Genomic DNA, 16,262 nt, shown 5'->3' with positions numbered 1-16,262 from the left:
GAAAACGAGAGTTTTCTGAGTTCATTTTTAAGATTTTTAAAAAATGTTTATTTATTTTTGAGAGAGACAGAGTGTGAGTGGCGCAGGGGCAGAAAGAGAGGGAGACCCAGAATCGGAAGCAGGCTCCAGGCTCCGAGCTGTCAGCACAGAGCCCGACGCAGGGCTGGAACCCACGAAATGCGAGATCATGACCTGAGCCAAAGTCAGGCGCATACCCAACTGAGCCACCCAGATGCCCCTACCTGAGATCACTTTTAGAACAATCATTAATATACATATATATAAATTATAGTTTGACACATAAGATTTTTTATGCTGATTTTTACAATGGACATAATAGGGATGAAATAGAAAAGATTAAAAAAAAAAACTGAACGCAAACACTCCGAAACCGCATTCCAAATCAATTGCCATGGTATGGAAAGTATATAAATATTTAATATAATCTATCGTTTTTTTTTTAAGTTGATTTATTTATTTTGAGAGACTGAGAGAGCACAAGCAGGGGAGGAGCAGAGAGAGGAGAGAGAGAATCCCAAGCAGGCTCCAAGCTGTCAGCTGTCAGCACGGAGCCTGACACGGGGCTTGATCTCACTGTGAGATCATGACCTGGGCTGAAATCACGAGTTGGACGCTTAACTGAATGAGCCACCAGGCGCCCCTATAATCTATAATTTTAAAACTATTATCCATGAACATATTGTTTCACTATTGACCCACATTTCTCATGGTTGTAGAGCAACTCTCAATTTCATTTCTCCATCTGAAAGATAAAAATATCTACCAAGTAGATTGCTGATATGTAACTCCAACTTTACAAAACTTTAATACACATTCAAGCTATTTCTTCTCTTCCCCTATATGGAAACTATTAGAGCCACTGTCTACTAAGAACATATGCTAGGACAATGTTTCACATACCAGGTCATTGAACCCACACAAACTTAATGCAAGGCATTACCTTCCTTGTATGGATAAGGAACTTAAAGCACATAAAGGCCATGTATCTTCTCTACTGTCAAAGAGCTAGTAAGTGTAGAGACTAGATTTCAAACCCTGGTCTGTCTTATCCAGAAGCCTTTGTAGACTTCCACAATACACATTAACAGACCAAAATTCTGGCATAAGTTTTTGCAAATCGCTATTACTATTACGACTAATTACTATAGGAAAAATCGAACACTTTTTTTCCCCTAAAAACATCAAGGTCAAGGTTAATTTAATAAGCATTTTCACTGAACATGTTTTATGGCTTTTCTGGTCTGACATTTAAATTTGAGTCATGCTGTTTTTACACATGACTGCTAAGAACAAGATTGAAAAGACGATCTTTTACATGTTTACATTGATAAGAACAAGTTAACAAACTGTGCCGCAAAGAGAAGCTGAGACCCAAACAATTTCAGGGAAAAATTTCCTTTCAAAACCTTCAAGAACTGGATAATGCCTACAGTATTAAGCTTTCCAAGTTCTTTCATCACACAAGAGGTGGTAAAATATTATTTGAAAATAGACGGTGTTAACTTAAAATACTTAAAGTTTCAGCTTCAGTGATTAGATTATAAAAGAAGAAAGGCTCAAAATCAATGATAGAAGCTTTGCCTTAAGAGTCTAAAAATCTAGGGGTTCAGTCGGTTGAGCGTCCGACTTCAGCTCAGGTCATGATCTCGCGGTCTGTGAGTTCAAGCCCCAGGTCAGGCTCTGTGCTGACAGCTCAGAGCCTGGGGCCTGCTTTGGATTCTGCGTCTCCCTCTCTTCCTGCCCTCCCCCCCCCCCTCAAAAATAAACATTAAAAAAAATTTTTTTTTTTAAAGTCTAAAAATCTAAAACCACAGCCTCCATGGAGCACCCACAGCTGCTCTCCTAAGGCCACGGTGAGAACCAAGCGGCCACAGAGCTCATGTTCACAAGGGTCACTAACACGGAGCTGCCCCTCCCTGTCTCCCTAAACTCCATCTTTGAGGCCAGCGACTTTTCGACCAGGATTATGGAGTGTTTCTCTTCTCCTTCCTCCCAGACCTTCTCCCAAGTATACCCTCAGCCTAGACCTGTCCTCTGAACGCCAAGTGCCTTCTGACATCTACAGTTACACAAATGCGTATCTTCACTTTAACACGGTCAACCCCAAGTCCTGATTTGCCCCGTATCCTGCTCCAGCCTTTCCTGTGTCTGTAACCAACAACTCCATTCCTTCACGTGCTCAGGCCAGAAACCCTGGAGTCCTCTTTGAGTCCTCTCTCTCTCTCTCACACCGCACACCCAATTCATCTGTAAACACTGCTGCTTCTACCTGCAAAAAGATCCAGTAGTCAACGGACTCCTCACCACTTCTGCTGTTATTATCCCAGCCTAAGTGAGCAACTGCCGTCTCCCGACTGGCCTCCCTCGTCGGTCCTCGGGCTACCTCCACACCCTTCACCAGAGTTCAAAACAAGCAACCAGAACGAGCCACTTGAAAACATCGGTCAGATCCCATTACTCCTCTGCTCAAACCCTCCCCAGCACACTGAGCGAAAGCCCCAGTCTTTAACTGGCCCTCTGACTGTTCCTCCAGTTTATAAGCCACGCTCCCAGCTTCGGGCATTTGTACTGGCTGTTCACTCCGCCTGGAAAGCTCTTCCCACAGATATGCACACCGCCCACTGCCCGCTAGCTCACTATCCTGCCATCCATCAATCAAGTCTTTATTCAAAGGCCACTTTCTCAGAAAGGGCTTCCTTGGCTGCCTTATTTAAAATCTCCATCCCTTCCCCACCACATTTCTCTTCCTTCTTTTTCTCCACAGCACTTATCACCTTCTATATGGTTTATAATTATAGTTTATCATCTGTCTGCCTCCCCCCCAAGAGAATATATGCTACATGAGGACAGGGATTTTCTTTATTACTCTATTTCCTGTACCTAGAACATAGCAAGCGCTCAATAAATATTTATAAAATAAGTGAAAGAAAAAAGACAAAGAGAAAGAAAGAAATTGACTTTAATTTTCTTCTGAAAATTCCATAGCATCTTCTCAAAATCTTTTTAGGATACACAGAAATACAAAATTTGAAAATATTACCTACCAAAGTCCATTCTGTCTTTTTGGTTTCTCTGAAGCAAGCCCAAGAGGAGATTAGCCAAATAAGGTGATGTTTCTCTGGGAATACTGGGAAAAAGGAAAAAAAAAAAAGGATCTAAGTGATGAGTTTATACATACTTGCTATATGACCTTGGCCTTCATTATGATAAAGGAAAAGGCAAATGCACTTTCACAAATACTACATTTCATATGAAGATGATTGCAGTAAAACCACATTTCTTACAGGAGAAAAACAGAAACAAAAACCAAAGCACTAAGCAACTGTCTTTGAGAAAAAGCATCCGTCTGGGAATGTCCCTGCACTGTGCTTCTCAATATTATTTGTTTGAATGTCGGCAGCGATAAAGCACTTCACAAGGGCAGCCTGGAGTTTAACACCACTTTAGCTTGGCACTAATATCTGCTAGAGTTGTCTGTTAGAAAAGGAGCCACCTCCAATTCTGTCTGGAAGAGGGCATGGCTTAAACAAATGCAAGTGAGAAATAATCCAGCCTCCCAAAATCCAATAAGAAAAAGATAAAGCACACATGCGCACAGAAACACATAAAGCACAGAGTTCACTTAACGTTGTATTCACAGACAATAAAACCCAGTGTAACCAAAACACATACCTAGGCATTAAGCTCCTATTTTTTTCATAAAACATCCTTAAGTCTTGAGGACTATTGGCCTGTTAAAAAAAAAAAAAAAAAAAAAAGGTTTTATTTCCTAAATAATGGGGGCAAAAATTTCAAATCATGTGATCCATACTCATATTCTTGCCAAAGAACATAGACTCTGAACCTGAAAGTCATGGATTACTAAAGGAACCACAGATGGGCACTAGGAACCTAAAAACCTCTAAAATTGGGTGCAAATTCTGCATATCCAGGCATAATGTCTCTTTTCTGAGTTCAGCCCCCTAGAGGAGCCTGAGACTTAGAAAAAGTTAAGAATCACTATTCTGGAGGTTACATTACCAAACAGGTACAGTTTTGTTGTGTAAAAATCAAGGTATATTTTACCTTAGGACTGTCAGGGGTTCAAGGGAGAGAACAAAGTATACCTACCTCTAACTTTTAGTCCCTCCACAGCAACAGGAAGGACGCTCAGAACAAGAGCTGCTGGCTTAGTGAAGCTGCCCGTACGTGACAAACCAGACTGAGAAAGTTAAGTGTCGAAACTGGCTGGGTCACTATTTAACACCATTTTGGACAGATAATTTTACTTTGCTGCAGTTTTCAGATTCAAAAAACCTCTTGGAAAGTGGGCAATTATGAACTCAGGAGGGGTCATCATGATGAGTTCTAGAGGGCCTCTTTTTGACAGCATATGGGGGTGGGGTGGGAAGAAAAACCCAAAATAATTTCCATAAAGACTGAACAACTAACTCTCTCTCACCCAGCAGTGGTGGCAATAGAGAGCTGAAGACAGTTTCCAGTTACTTTCCCAGACCAGGCCCAGCCCTCACCTGCGAGGGCAGGACCCCCAAACCAAGCCAAGCAGGGAGCGCCGACATCACTGTTCACCCCCATTTCCCACCAGGCTGTTAGTCTGGACCCTGGCTAGTTTTCATCAGCTTGTAAACATAACAACAGGCTTTATGCTCAGGCCAGGTACAAAGGGAAGGCAGGTTAAAAAAAAAAAAAAAAAAAGGAAAAGCAAAAGACATTCTAGCTCACTGTAGCAGTTTCTGCCTGTAAGAAAATCAAACTAAGTCACAAGGGAACCCAAAACACTGCTTTCAAAGTATCCCCCGTTTTAGAAGTCAGAGGCAACTGCAAAATGAGAAGATCCCAAAATTAAGCACATAAGTAAAAAGTCAGGCTACCTGAAAAGGTGGCTTTCCAACTAGGCATTGATATATCACCGTTCCTATGCTCCACAGGTCTGCCTTAGCATCGTAATGTTGAGACATAATAACCTCAGGAGCCTGGGGATAGAAACATTCCACACACATGCATTATGTTATTTATATAATTAATATGCATAAATTAACTAACTGGTAAAGGTCATGCGCCTAACAGAACTACGGAAATAGGATCACATTGTGACATTTCCCCGATCAGACGATCCTGCAGTGAACTTAAACCACATTCATACGTTGGGATTTCCTGGTAAATCGCAAAAACAATGTGGCCTGAAAAGAAGCAATTTATAGAAACAAACACTTCTATATATCACCATGGACAGCAATACAGTAAGAGCATTGAGTTTATAATAAAGAAAAACACACACCAACTATAAGACAGAGGCTACTTCCGGGGTAGGAGAGTGGAAAACAGAAAGAGGGAAAGACATAAAGGACTTGGACTGTTTCTGAACGATTTTCCTCCTTTCTAGGAAAAAAAAAAAAAAAAAGATCAAGACAAACATGGCCAAATGTTAACTTTGTTAAATGTGGACAATAGGGACACAAGTTTTTTCCTGTCATTTGAAAGCTTTTAAAACAATATACAAACTATCATGAAAACACGGTAAAGGACTGTCTAAAAAGCAAAGACGTTTTCTCTTTTGCTTTGCACAGCTCTGTTCCCACCTCTCCCTAGATGTTGCTTTTTAAAAATACCATCAATCTGGACAAATGTTAAATAGAAATGTCAAATATACCTAAAGCAGTGAAACTTTCTTTTCCACGTGTACCATTTTTATTTGTCGTGCCTAGTATGCTTCTCACTGAGTCGACTCCCTTCAAGAACTGGCCCAAGCACTCTCTCCATCCTCAAGGCGATGGTTCAAGCCTGAACGCATTTCATACTCAAGAAGTACAAACTCACTTTTAAGTGACATTAAATGATAAAGTTTATTGGATAAGCAGTAAAATTATGATCAAGAAAGTCAATCTAATTTAAAAAAGATTTTTTTTTAACTTTGATTACTAGTTCCTTAATCTCAGAGTTGATTTAGATTAGAGGAAATCCTCATTGAACACAAACCCATTTTAAATTTTGAATTAAGATAGGCACACTGATGTACTTTGCAAAATTCTGAAGGCCCAGAATTAAGCTATTTCCAGGCTTGATGCTTCACATTAGTTCAGAAGTTTCATAGCTTTCCCCTATCAGACCTGACAACATCCATATGAAAGGATAAAGGGGAGAACTAAGAATTTTCAGCTTTAAGTGTAACACTAATTGAAATACCATTTATTTATTTATTTATTTATTTATTTATTTATTTATTTATTTAGAGGAGAGGGGAGGGACACAGAGAGGAAGAGAGAGAGAATCCCAAGCAGACTCTGCACTGGGGCTCAAACCCATGAACCGTGAGATCATGACCTGAGCTGAAATCAAGAATCAGATGCTTAACTGACTGAGCCACCCAGCGCCCTGAAAAACCTTCTGACACAGGGATCTTGTCAAGAGAAATAACATGCAAAAGATGAGCATGTTCATCCTATAAATGAAGAAATGCCCCCAAAAGGTTGTGGTTTTTTTTTTCAAGTTTTCCCAAAGATTACACATCAAGTGTAACATGACCATGCTTAATCAATTTTTATTTTCAGTGTAATCTAATAGGAAATTCCTACCATAATAACTAATTTCTTTTTTAATTTAAACTAGTGGGTAAAAGTGACTTTTATGGTCCACTATGTTAATAATTTTTTTTAATGTTTATTTTTGAGAGAGAGCGAGCGAGCGAGCGAGCGAGAGAGTGTGAGCATGAACAGGGGAGGGGCAGAGAGGGAGACACAGAATCCAAAGCAGGCTCCAGGCTCTGAGCTGTCAGCACAGAACCCGACGCGGGGCTCAAACTACAAGATAATGACCCAAGCCCAAGTCGGATGCTTAACTGACTGGCCCACCCGGGCACCCCCGGTCCACTGTGCTAAAGCAAAAGATGACTTATAGCATTATCAGTAACATAATCAATGTTAGTAATTATTAGCAATTACAAACGACAAGACAGACCATACATAAAATCCCATCTTACTTGGAAACTACCATTATACTTAAATCCCAGGGCTAAGGCGCCATCATCTACACATGTCAGGACAAAAAAAACCCTCACTCACCATGTACATTGGGGACCCACACAGGGTTGCGGCCATCATGTTACTATGCAGGTAACGAGCAAACCCAAAATCCGCTGTATCACAAAATAAAAAGGAGAAAAACAAACGATACTTTTACTCATGCTTGACACAAATCGTATCTTCAAGATACAAGAGGGCACAAGGAATTGTGAGAGATTTGCGGCTTACTGAATAAGCCTGTCTGCCAAAGAGAAAAGTTGCTACCTCAATTTCCACAGGCTAGAAAACAGTGTTGGCCACCAGCCGAACAAGTCACTGCCCTGCCAGTCCTGAAACAAGGAGGGAACACCAAGCTTTGCAAGACAAAGTGCTAACTGTAACAGATGATTCATTAAGGCAGCTCTCACTAAATATGACACCAGGTATAGAATTTGAACTGGGTTTTTTTTTTTTTTTTTTTGCCTTTTCCAGATCCATATGTAACACATGTGAAATCAGAAATTTCTTTAAATACTGGTTAAAAAAAAAATTATATATATATATATATACACACACATACACATATATATATTTGTACTTTTTTGTACAAAAAGAAAAGCTTGAAAAATACCTACTATTACAAAAAAAAGAAAAAAAAAGAAAAAATGCCTATTATTAGAAACTGCTTGAAATAATTGTGACATACAAGAGCCAAAAAGGAAAGGCTGAGTTAAATGGTCTCTTCAACCCCTTGCGTTAAAATCCCACGAGTTGTAAAAAACCAGTGCCATTCCATTGCTGCCAGCACTGTAACACATCAGCTTCCCTCTGATGAGAAGCAGGATAGGGTTTGCTGCTGGGAATCCATGGGCCCCTGGGTCCTAAGATTCAGCATATGCTACCAGTAATGTAAAGTTTCCCATATCCAAATGCACCTCACTGAACTCAATAAAAATGCCCAAAGTGCATCAACAAAACCCGTCATTCTACAAAGCTGAACTGAAATCATCCAAAACTACGAAGTCTCAAAAGCGTCCTTTTGCATAAAACGCTATGTGGCCATTTACCTATTTTGATGCTAATACCACTGACGTTGGACTTTCTGCGATTGGCGTATGACAGCAAGATGTTCTGTGGTTTGAGATCCCTGTGGATTATTCCTTTGCTGTGCAGAATTCGCATGGCAGCTGCAATCTGATGCAGAAACACTCTAATAGTATCTTCGCTGAGAGTTCCCTTAGCTGGTAGAAAAGGAATTGCATAAATATTTAAGCACACAAACTCAAATACCATCTGCATCTTCTATCAACAGAATCGAGTTAAGAATGTAGAGGGAATAAGGAACCAGGTTTTTTTTTTCTTTCTTTTACTCTAATAATTTAAGTCTATGAAAAGATATCAGACACCTCAAACATTTTACACCATCTGTAGTAAAGAGAACTGATTTACATTTGCATTTCATTTCACTGGTGTTTTTCCTTTCCCATTTCCTTTCCCATTTTTACTTTCCCACATTACTGCACACACAACAGGTACTTCCCCTTAAGAAGACAAAAAGTCAAGTTCCCCTTCTTACTAGCCAAATATCTGGGATAAAGGTCCATATGTACTTCCAACAATTAACAAGAACACAAATTAAAGACAGGTGAAATCCTTGCATAGAGACCTGGACCTCACCACCACTTGCAGGTGTCAGGCAGGGATCCGTGTTCCCACATCTCCCTCCCCTCATCACCCCTGCCCTGCAACACTCCTGACCTACCACAGTATCTTTCACTACTGTAAAGAGACAGAATGAACACTATTGGAGGGTGCTCATCATTCAGTAAATCCTGAAGTGTGTCTGTGTGTATGCTGGAGCATGGAATGGTTAACAGCTGGGTCTGGAGTCAGGCTGCCTTTGCTCAAATCCCAGCTCCTCCTCCTACTTCCTGTGTGACCCTGGAAGACGAACCTTCCGTGCCTACTTCCTCATCTATAAAAAGCCAAAATCAGACTAACCACCTGGGGCTGTTGTGACCATCAAACAAGACAGCACCTTTAATAATGAAGACTTTACAAAAAGCCTGGCACAGAGTAAGTACTCAAACATAGTCAGTACACAAATACAGACTTTTTATTCCTGTGGATCTCTAAAAGTCCCAAGCGTGATTCCTGGAAGCTACATTAGGATTTAACATCTACGACCCTGTCTACTAAATCCTCTGTGAACATACTTCTGCCCTTACAACTCTAGAATATGTTCCACATGACCTTTCCATATGCAATTAAGAAGATAAAAATAACATTACATTTGGAAATGAAATATTATAGTTTTAAAATCATTTCAATGACATGTTATAATGACATTTTATGCCCTTAACACCCTCAAATAAAATATATCCTCTTGGTTTAAAAAATTATCAAATACTTTTTTCTGTGAGGGCTGTTCTTAACCTATCCCCCATTTTTATTCTTTGATGCTGTCAAAAACGAAAGAAATCTAAATACACTAAAACATATAAAAAGTGATATCTCCCATATGCCATCCCTTAGAGATAAACACTGCTAAAAACATGGAGGGTATTCTTCCGGATCTCAGTGGGTGGGTCAAACCAATGATGGGAGCGTGGAGCTTTATTTTTGTAATGCCTACTTAAGTTACGTTGCAAAAATTAAAATGGGCAGTATTTGTTTCCTGTTTCATTCATTTACATTTTCATTTTAGGGATTAGAAACATTTTGTTACTTCAAATGATTGCAGATGCTTAGAACTTGTATTTTTGCCCCATGACATACAATTGAATACACTTAAAATTTATTTGCTTCAGAGTCCAAATTCTAACGCTGTTCTTGTGTGTTGGTGGGTGGGGGAAGGGGATTAATGATCTAACATAAGCTGTTTCTGAACACACACTGTAGTAAATATTCATATTTTTACGAACGTGGAATGCATATTTCTCATCACGATCCTATAAACTGTATTTCCCATGTTAAAAACTTACTATTTTAAAGGCATGGCCAACATCGACACTCTTCCAAAAAAATAAATGCAAAAAGCATTTGAGCAAATCAGCCCGGAGGGAGCAGGCTCAGCCACTCCTGCCACAGTCAATATTCTGCTGGAATTCATGTTGAAGTACAACTTGATAATTAACTTAAAATTTGTTTTAAACTTGCAATCAGTAGAATCCGTGTTCTAGCTTTTGAAAACGTTAATAGCATTTTCCTTAACAAAGCAAATAGAAGGATTAAATGATCATCATCGTGTTGTGAATGGCATTAGATCTTCTAGACCAGCGCTCTCCAACAGAAACAGTATGTGAGCCACATACATAACTTTTAAATTTTCTAGTAGCCACATTTTAAAAAGTAAAAAGAAACAGGTGAAAATAATCATCCAAAATATGATTTCAACTTATAATCAACATACTTAATGAGATAGTCATTTTCTTCCTCGAAGCGTTCGAAAATCAATATATTCACATTTACAGCACATCTTCAGGCTAGTCTACATTTTAAGAGCTCAATAGTCCCACGTGATTGGTGGCTACCATACTGGACAGTTTAACTCTCGAAAATTCCTTGAGGTCCAGATTTCTCTTATATGCCTTTACAAGTGTTTTCAAATGACAAGGGACTCCCGGAAGAACTACAGCAGAGAGGCACCAGAAGGAGGCTAAGTGACTCGACCAAAATCACAGCAATTAAGGGATGTGAAGAGCGGCTTGCCTGTCTGACTCCAACATTCAGGCTCATACACCCCTCACTCTGGGGCCTCCTGTTCTAACACTACTGCTCCGGAATATCAAACATGGAGTTCAACATAAGGAACAAAACTGCTGTCAAAGCGACCTACCCCAGTAACAGTGCCTGTATCAGCGAGTAGGACTTCTGTCGGTGAGGGAAACTGATATTCCAGTGAGGGCACTAAACTGATAGGGTGCCACTCAATCTGACCCCGGGGAAAGGTGCGTTTATCTGGATCACTGAGAACATCAAGGAACTAGAGAGTCACTGACTGAGAAGGATGTAGAAGCAGGGTGTTTTCTAGCTTGAACCTTCCACCAGTGGTGACCCAAGTGCCTGTCTCATGTGTCCTATTAGTAAGTGACATTTGACATATACATATATAACCAAATGAGAAAAACACCAAATGAGGATTAAGAAAAAAAGAATCTCGGTTGGGGAAAACACAAACTGCACATGGAATAAACTACCAGATTCCAGATAACCATTGTCTTTAAGGGGGAAAGCCAGGAGAGGACTACAGAAGGGCTTACACTGGATCTTCAACTATAATCTTTTTAATGGGGGGGGGGGGGGGGGGGCGGGGCAGCATTTATACCAGTTTCTTCCCTCCCTCCTCCCCCTGACCCTTCCCAGCAATCACCTAGCCCTAAAAGGAACTTCCAAATCCAGTCTCTCTCCGGGGCCTTCCCTAAGGCGTGCTGGTTTTAGAAGAGAGAGGCACAGCCCTCTCCCTAGGCTGATGGGAAGGGCCCACAGCACTGGAGGGCAGGGTAGACCCCCCACCTCCCCGCCCCCGGAGACCACCCCTGGGTAGCACTTCTGTGCGAGGGAAGCCGGAGAAGCAGCAGCCTCGGAGCCCCCGTAGTCTCCTCTTGGGGCAGGAACACAACACGCGGGACTAACGGGGCGGGGAGGGGGGGGCGTGGCGCAGAGACAAGGAGGGTCTCAGCTCCTCTCCCGCCCCCATCTTCCGGGTCAAGTTGAAGCTTTGCTGTCATTCGCCCGCTGTGCCCGGCGGAAGAGCCCATGTGACATCCCCAGTGTCGCCCGGCCCCGGGGTCGTCGCTGTCCCCTGCATGCCCGGTCCAGGCCAGGAAGGAGATGCTCCGGAGCCTCAGGCCCAGGGCCACTTCACCCCGCACCAACCAACCGGTCGTGGCCTGTGGTAACATTGCCAGTGTTGTTTCTAGTAATCTCCACGCAGCTTTTGAAAGTGAGCAATGTTTTATACTTTAAAGACTTTTAAATTTGCAATTGCACTCCTTGATTACTAGGTGAAATGGAACATTTTTAGTATGCTCTTGTAAACTGTCTATACCCTTTGCAAGTGTATCTACTGATGTCGTGACTTCGCCATCAACTGCCCGGATCTATCTAGAGGTTGGGGTATTATCAACCTTTCACTGTTTTTTTTGTTTGTTTGTTTTTTTTTTCTTTCATATTGCCCTTGCATTTTAAGGAGTGAACAAGTAGATGCCGGCCTCATCTAACACCATTTAGAAATTACTTGTGAGAGACACAATTGATCTGAACACCTTTTATCCTATGTACATACATTCTGGATGCAGAATTTCTAGCACCATCTAGTACTAAAATCTCACCTCTGTGCCACGAAATAATTTCAGTGTTACCTTTAATCCTTTGTAACTTTTTAATTTACAAGAAAGATTCTCATTAACAAACACATTCTTAGATACATGTTTTCATCATTTTTTTTTTTTTTTTTTTTTAAAGAAACAGAAGGAACTAAAGGCCCACTGATGGCAACTCAGCAGAGTCTTTTGAAGAAAGGAACCTACATATTTGTTTTTTTCTCTCTCGGGGAGAGGACTCGTCTCTCAAACACTGTCAGAAAGAGGCACACATAAAGTAAGTACCTAGAAGCAAATAAAGTTTAGGAATAAAACCACAACAAATGACAACTGGTTGGCAAAGTGACCACACTTAAACAAGTACACAAACATTTATTGACTGTTTCTATACAAGTGTAGAGAACAGAGTCAGCATTACTTCAGAAGCAACTCTCAGGATCCAACAGACCACACACAGTACTATCTTCACTGAACACTGACAGACAGACAAAAATTACCTTGCAAATAATCTGCCAGGTCTCCACCATTGCAGTACTGATACATAGAAGAAAAAATAATTAAAATAAGGGAACCGATTCAAGATTAATTCAATCTGCAACCAGTTAATTTCAATTAAAAATACTTTCTGTACAATGTACATCTAGTCTGAAAAACATAAGCACTATGGAATCAAAAAATTTTATATTCCTTATAAATCACTAAATGGAGTTTAATTCAAAATTTCAAGTAAAAATAATCTACTGTCAATTTTAAAGTACATATTAATCAAAAGGAATCTGAAGTAAATTAAACAGCACATATTACTACCTACCTCCATCACCAGAAAGACAGAGTTGGGTAATTCCTAAAAAGTAAACATTAAATATAATTTAGAGTAGGGAAAGAACGAAGCCAAAATTCACAAAATCTAAATCTATCAGTAAGTGAAATTTTAAATCCCCAGCACAGTAATTTAAGCATCCCAGCCTCAAAGTCAAGTCAAGTTTTGATAACACTAACGTAGTCATGAAGTTCAATTCTGCTTATGGAAAGAACTAAAGAAAGATTCATCCTTTGGTCAAAGCTATGGTAAATTTGTGAGAAAAAAAAAGAAAAGGTAAGATTCTCTGGTCCTCAGGGAAGCGCTTCTACTTTGAAAAGTTTATGATTTAAGCAGTGACTCAAAAATCCTATCTAGCAACGCTAACTGCACAATCTGATTTCTGGAATACATGACCCAGGATGGTTAGTCTTTTTCTTTTTCTTTTCTTTTTTTTTTTTTTTTTAATGTTTATTTATTTTTGAGACAGAGAGAGACAGAGCATGAATGGGGAGGGTCAGAGAGAGAGGGAGACACAGAATTGGAAGCAGGCTCCAGGCTCCGAGCTGTCAGCACAGAGCCCAACGCGGGGCTGGAACTCACAGACCGTGAGATTATGACCTGAGCCGATGTCAAGACGCTCAACCGACTGAGCCACCCAGGTGCCCCTGGTTAGTCTTTTTCTGGAGGCAACCACATTATCTGGGAATTGGTGGCAAAGAAAAGACAAATATTTCTCCTCACTTATCTTAGTAACAGATTGATTTTTAAGGAATTAAGAAATTTTACTAAGTTTCTCAAATTTCACATAGCTCCACATCTGTTGCTTGGGCAATTCAAACACTGACGTCCTGATTCTTCAGCAACAATATTTCAAAGTTAATGAAAAATGTTTATTTATTTTGAGAGAAAGAGAAAGCATGAGTCAGGGAGGGGCAGAGAGAGAGGGGACAGAGAATCCCAAGCAGGCTCTGTGCTGTCAGCACAGATGTGGGGCTCGAACTCACGAACCGTGAGATCATGACCAGAGCCTAAGTCGGATGCTAAAGTGACATCCGTTTAGTGCCCCGTTAATGAAATTTTAAATTGTGCTTCCTATACCCTAACTTGAGACAGTGCTCAAGTGTGATTTAAGATACAACCTTTCCCAACAGCACTTGGCTTCACTAAGCTCCTAAATTCAAGAATGAGGAGTTCTATGTGAAAAAAGAAAAAAAGAAAAAGAATGAGGGGTTCTATCAGAGAACAAAGGGAGATGTAAGGCAGTGTCCCTCAGAGCATTGTTCAAGGACCAGTGCCAAGCAGTGAATTATTTGGTATGAGCCCACAATGAGATAATTATAGAAATTAAAAGAAATTTTAAAAGTCTTAAAGCTATAAAATAATTTTATGTCTGCTAATCCTAATAATAAAAACTTTGGACATCTGTTCATAGGTCCTTTTTTATTTCATTTTGACAAAAATTCATTTTTATTGGCTTTTATAAATAAAGGATCAGTTCACACAGATTAGAAATACAAACTGGTGTCGCAGCACTTCTGGTCTAGAGCACTTCTGTGCAACAAGGAACAGAAGGGGCTGCCACAAAGTGGTTCCACCGTGTTCACCAAGGGTCTGGATGCCCCAGGCAAGATCTGAATTAAATTATTTTCTGCAAAAAACTCAGGGACTTGGGATGATTTACTTCACTTAATTCTCAGGACTAGACAAAAAATTCAAACCCCTTGTGCCCAATTCTTTGAGCAACCCCCTCGCCCCCAAACACACACACATAGAGGCACATGGGAGTTCAGAAAAACAGCAGTGCTTTCTGCTCTCTGCTGGGGAACCAGGAACCAGGAACCACAGTCCTGCCTGAGCAGGATGGCGGGCGTGGAGAGCCAGGCTGCAAACCTAGCACAGACACTTGGTTTCCCAGAACAGCAGCACTCCCATGATCAGGAAGAAGTAGAGACCAGTCAGCCTCCAGCAGGCTACAAAAGCAAATCTGTAAGAAATACTTACTTCCTTTTATCATAAGTAAAAACAAAAATCTACTCTACGAGTGAAATCATCTCTATGGTGAATCAGCCTTAGGTTTAGCCATCTCACCTGATCAAATCCAGACCAAACTACCCTATCATCCCCCAAAATACTGAGATATAAGTAAACCAGTAACTTTCAACACAGTTTTCTTCTTCTTGAGTAGGAGTTACAAAAATATTATCTCAAATCAGTATTGCTTAATCAGATAATGGCACCATATCCTAACTACTGAAGAGAAAAGAGAACTAATAATTCCTTAGGGGAGACTAAACTGCTAACTCAATGTAAAGACATCAAAAGAAATACTTTAACATCCTTGGTTTCTCAGGCAAAGCTTCTTTTGCCCACCTGTAAAGCAGTGAGAATCTCCACTGATCCTATCATTCTCTCCTGAACACTCCCCTCCTTAAGGGCCTCCAGTACAAAACAGTGCACACCTTTCAAGTGAAGCACTTAGCTCTAAGAGCCAGGAAAGAGTCAGCAAAAACAAAAGAGAACTGGAAAAACAATCAAGTCTTCAACAGACAAACTGAAACTCTGATGGTACTGGGGCACCAGGGAAGAACTTGAAGAGATACTTAAAGGGACAGAAAGGCTGAGAAGTGAGGCCAACAGACCTGTAAGCCAGACCACAGAGGGTTTCCCAAAGTTGAATACACATCCGTCCTCCTTTTCTAAAATCAGGAAACTAATCACCCTCAACTCCTCCCCAGAACTTCCATCCACAAAATTAAGTATAATGAATTTCATTTTATCATTCCCCTACTCAAAGTCGTTAATAAGATAGAAAATCCCTAAGGGGGGGGGGGGGGGAGGTATTCTTAAGAAGAACTCTATGCCAGTATACAAAAATGTAGATGAAATAAACAATTTGGGAAGCAATTTGTTTGAGTAAAAACACAATCCTCAGAATTATTTCTCCTTGGGGTTACATGGGACCAGACAGCCTCATTGCATCCTGTAAGTAAGAAGAGTTGGATTATCATCCCTCCTTTACCAAGGGGGTGGTGTTAACAAATAAAAAATAAAGTCTTTTGAAGGATGCACAACAGTGGAGGTTTTTTTTTTTTCTGGAAAATGAAATAAGGGGAGGTA

At 40.4% G+C, this 16,262-nt stretch overlaps 1 protein-coding gene across 5 annotated transcripts in view; it reads right to left on the bottom strand.

The window, feature by feature from the left end:
* ULK2 (unc-51 like autophagy activating kinase 2) overlaps window positions 1-16,262 on the bottom strand; it is an 83,393-nt gene that overhangs the window by 57,495 nt on the left and 9,636 nt on the right. For all 5 annotated transcript variants that reach the window (XM_027047475.2, XM_027047479.2, XM_027047477.2 and 2 more), the window contains exons 4-10: window positions 13,155-13,187; window positions 12,841-12,877; window positions 8,087-8,260; window positions 7,080-7,153; window positions 4,893-4,994; window positions 3,694-3,752; window positions 3,066-3,148 (exon numbers count right to left, since the gene is read on the bottom strand). In XM_027047475.2, the coding sequence (XP_026903276.2) occupies window positions 3,066-3,148; window positions 3,694-3,752; window positions 4,893-4,994; window positions 7,080-7,153; window positions 8,087-8,260; window positions 12,841-12,877; window positions 13,155-13,187 (562 nt within the window). The remainder of the gene's footprint in view (window positions 1-3,065; window positions 3,149-3,693; window positions 3,753-4,892; window positions 4,995-7,079; window positions 7,154-8,086; window positions 8,261-12,840; window positions 12,878-13,154; window positions 13,188-16,262) is intronic.

The sequence above is a fragment of the Acinonyx jubatus genome, chromosome E1 (genome assembly GCF_027475565.1).
Source record: "Acinonyx jubatus isolate Ajub_Pintada_27869175 chromosome E1, VMU_Ajub_asm_v1.0, whole genome shotgun sequence".
In the NCBI taxonomy this organism is placed as follows: Eukaryota; Metazoa; Chordata; class Mammalia; order Carnivora; family Felidae; genus Acinonyx; species Acinonyx jubatus.
This window is presented reverse-complemented; position numbering and strand designations above follow the sequence as displayed.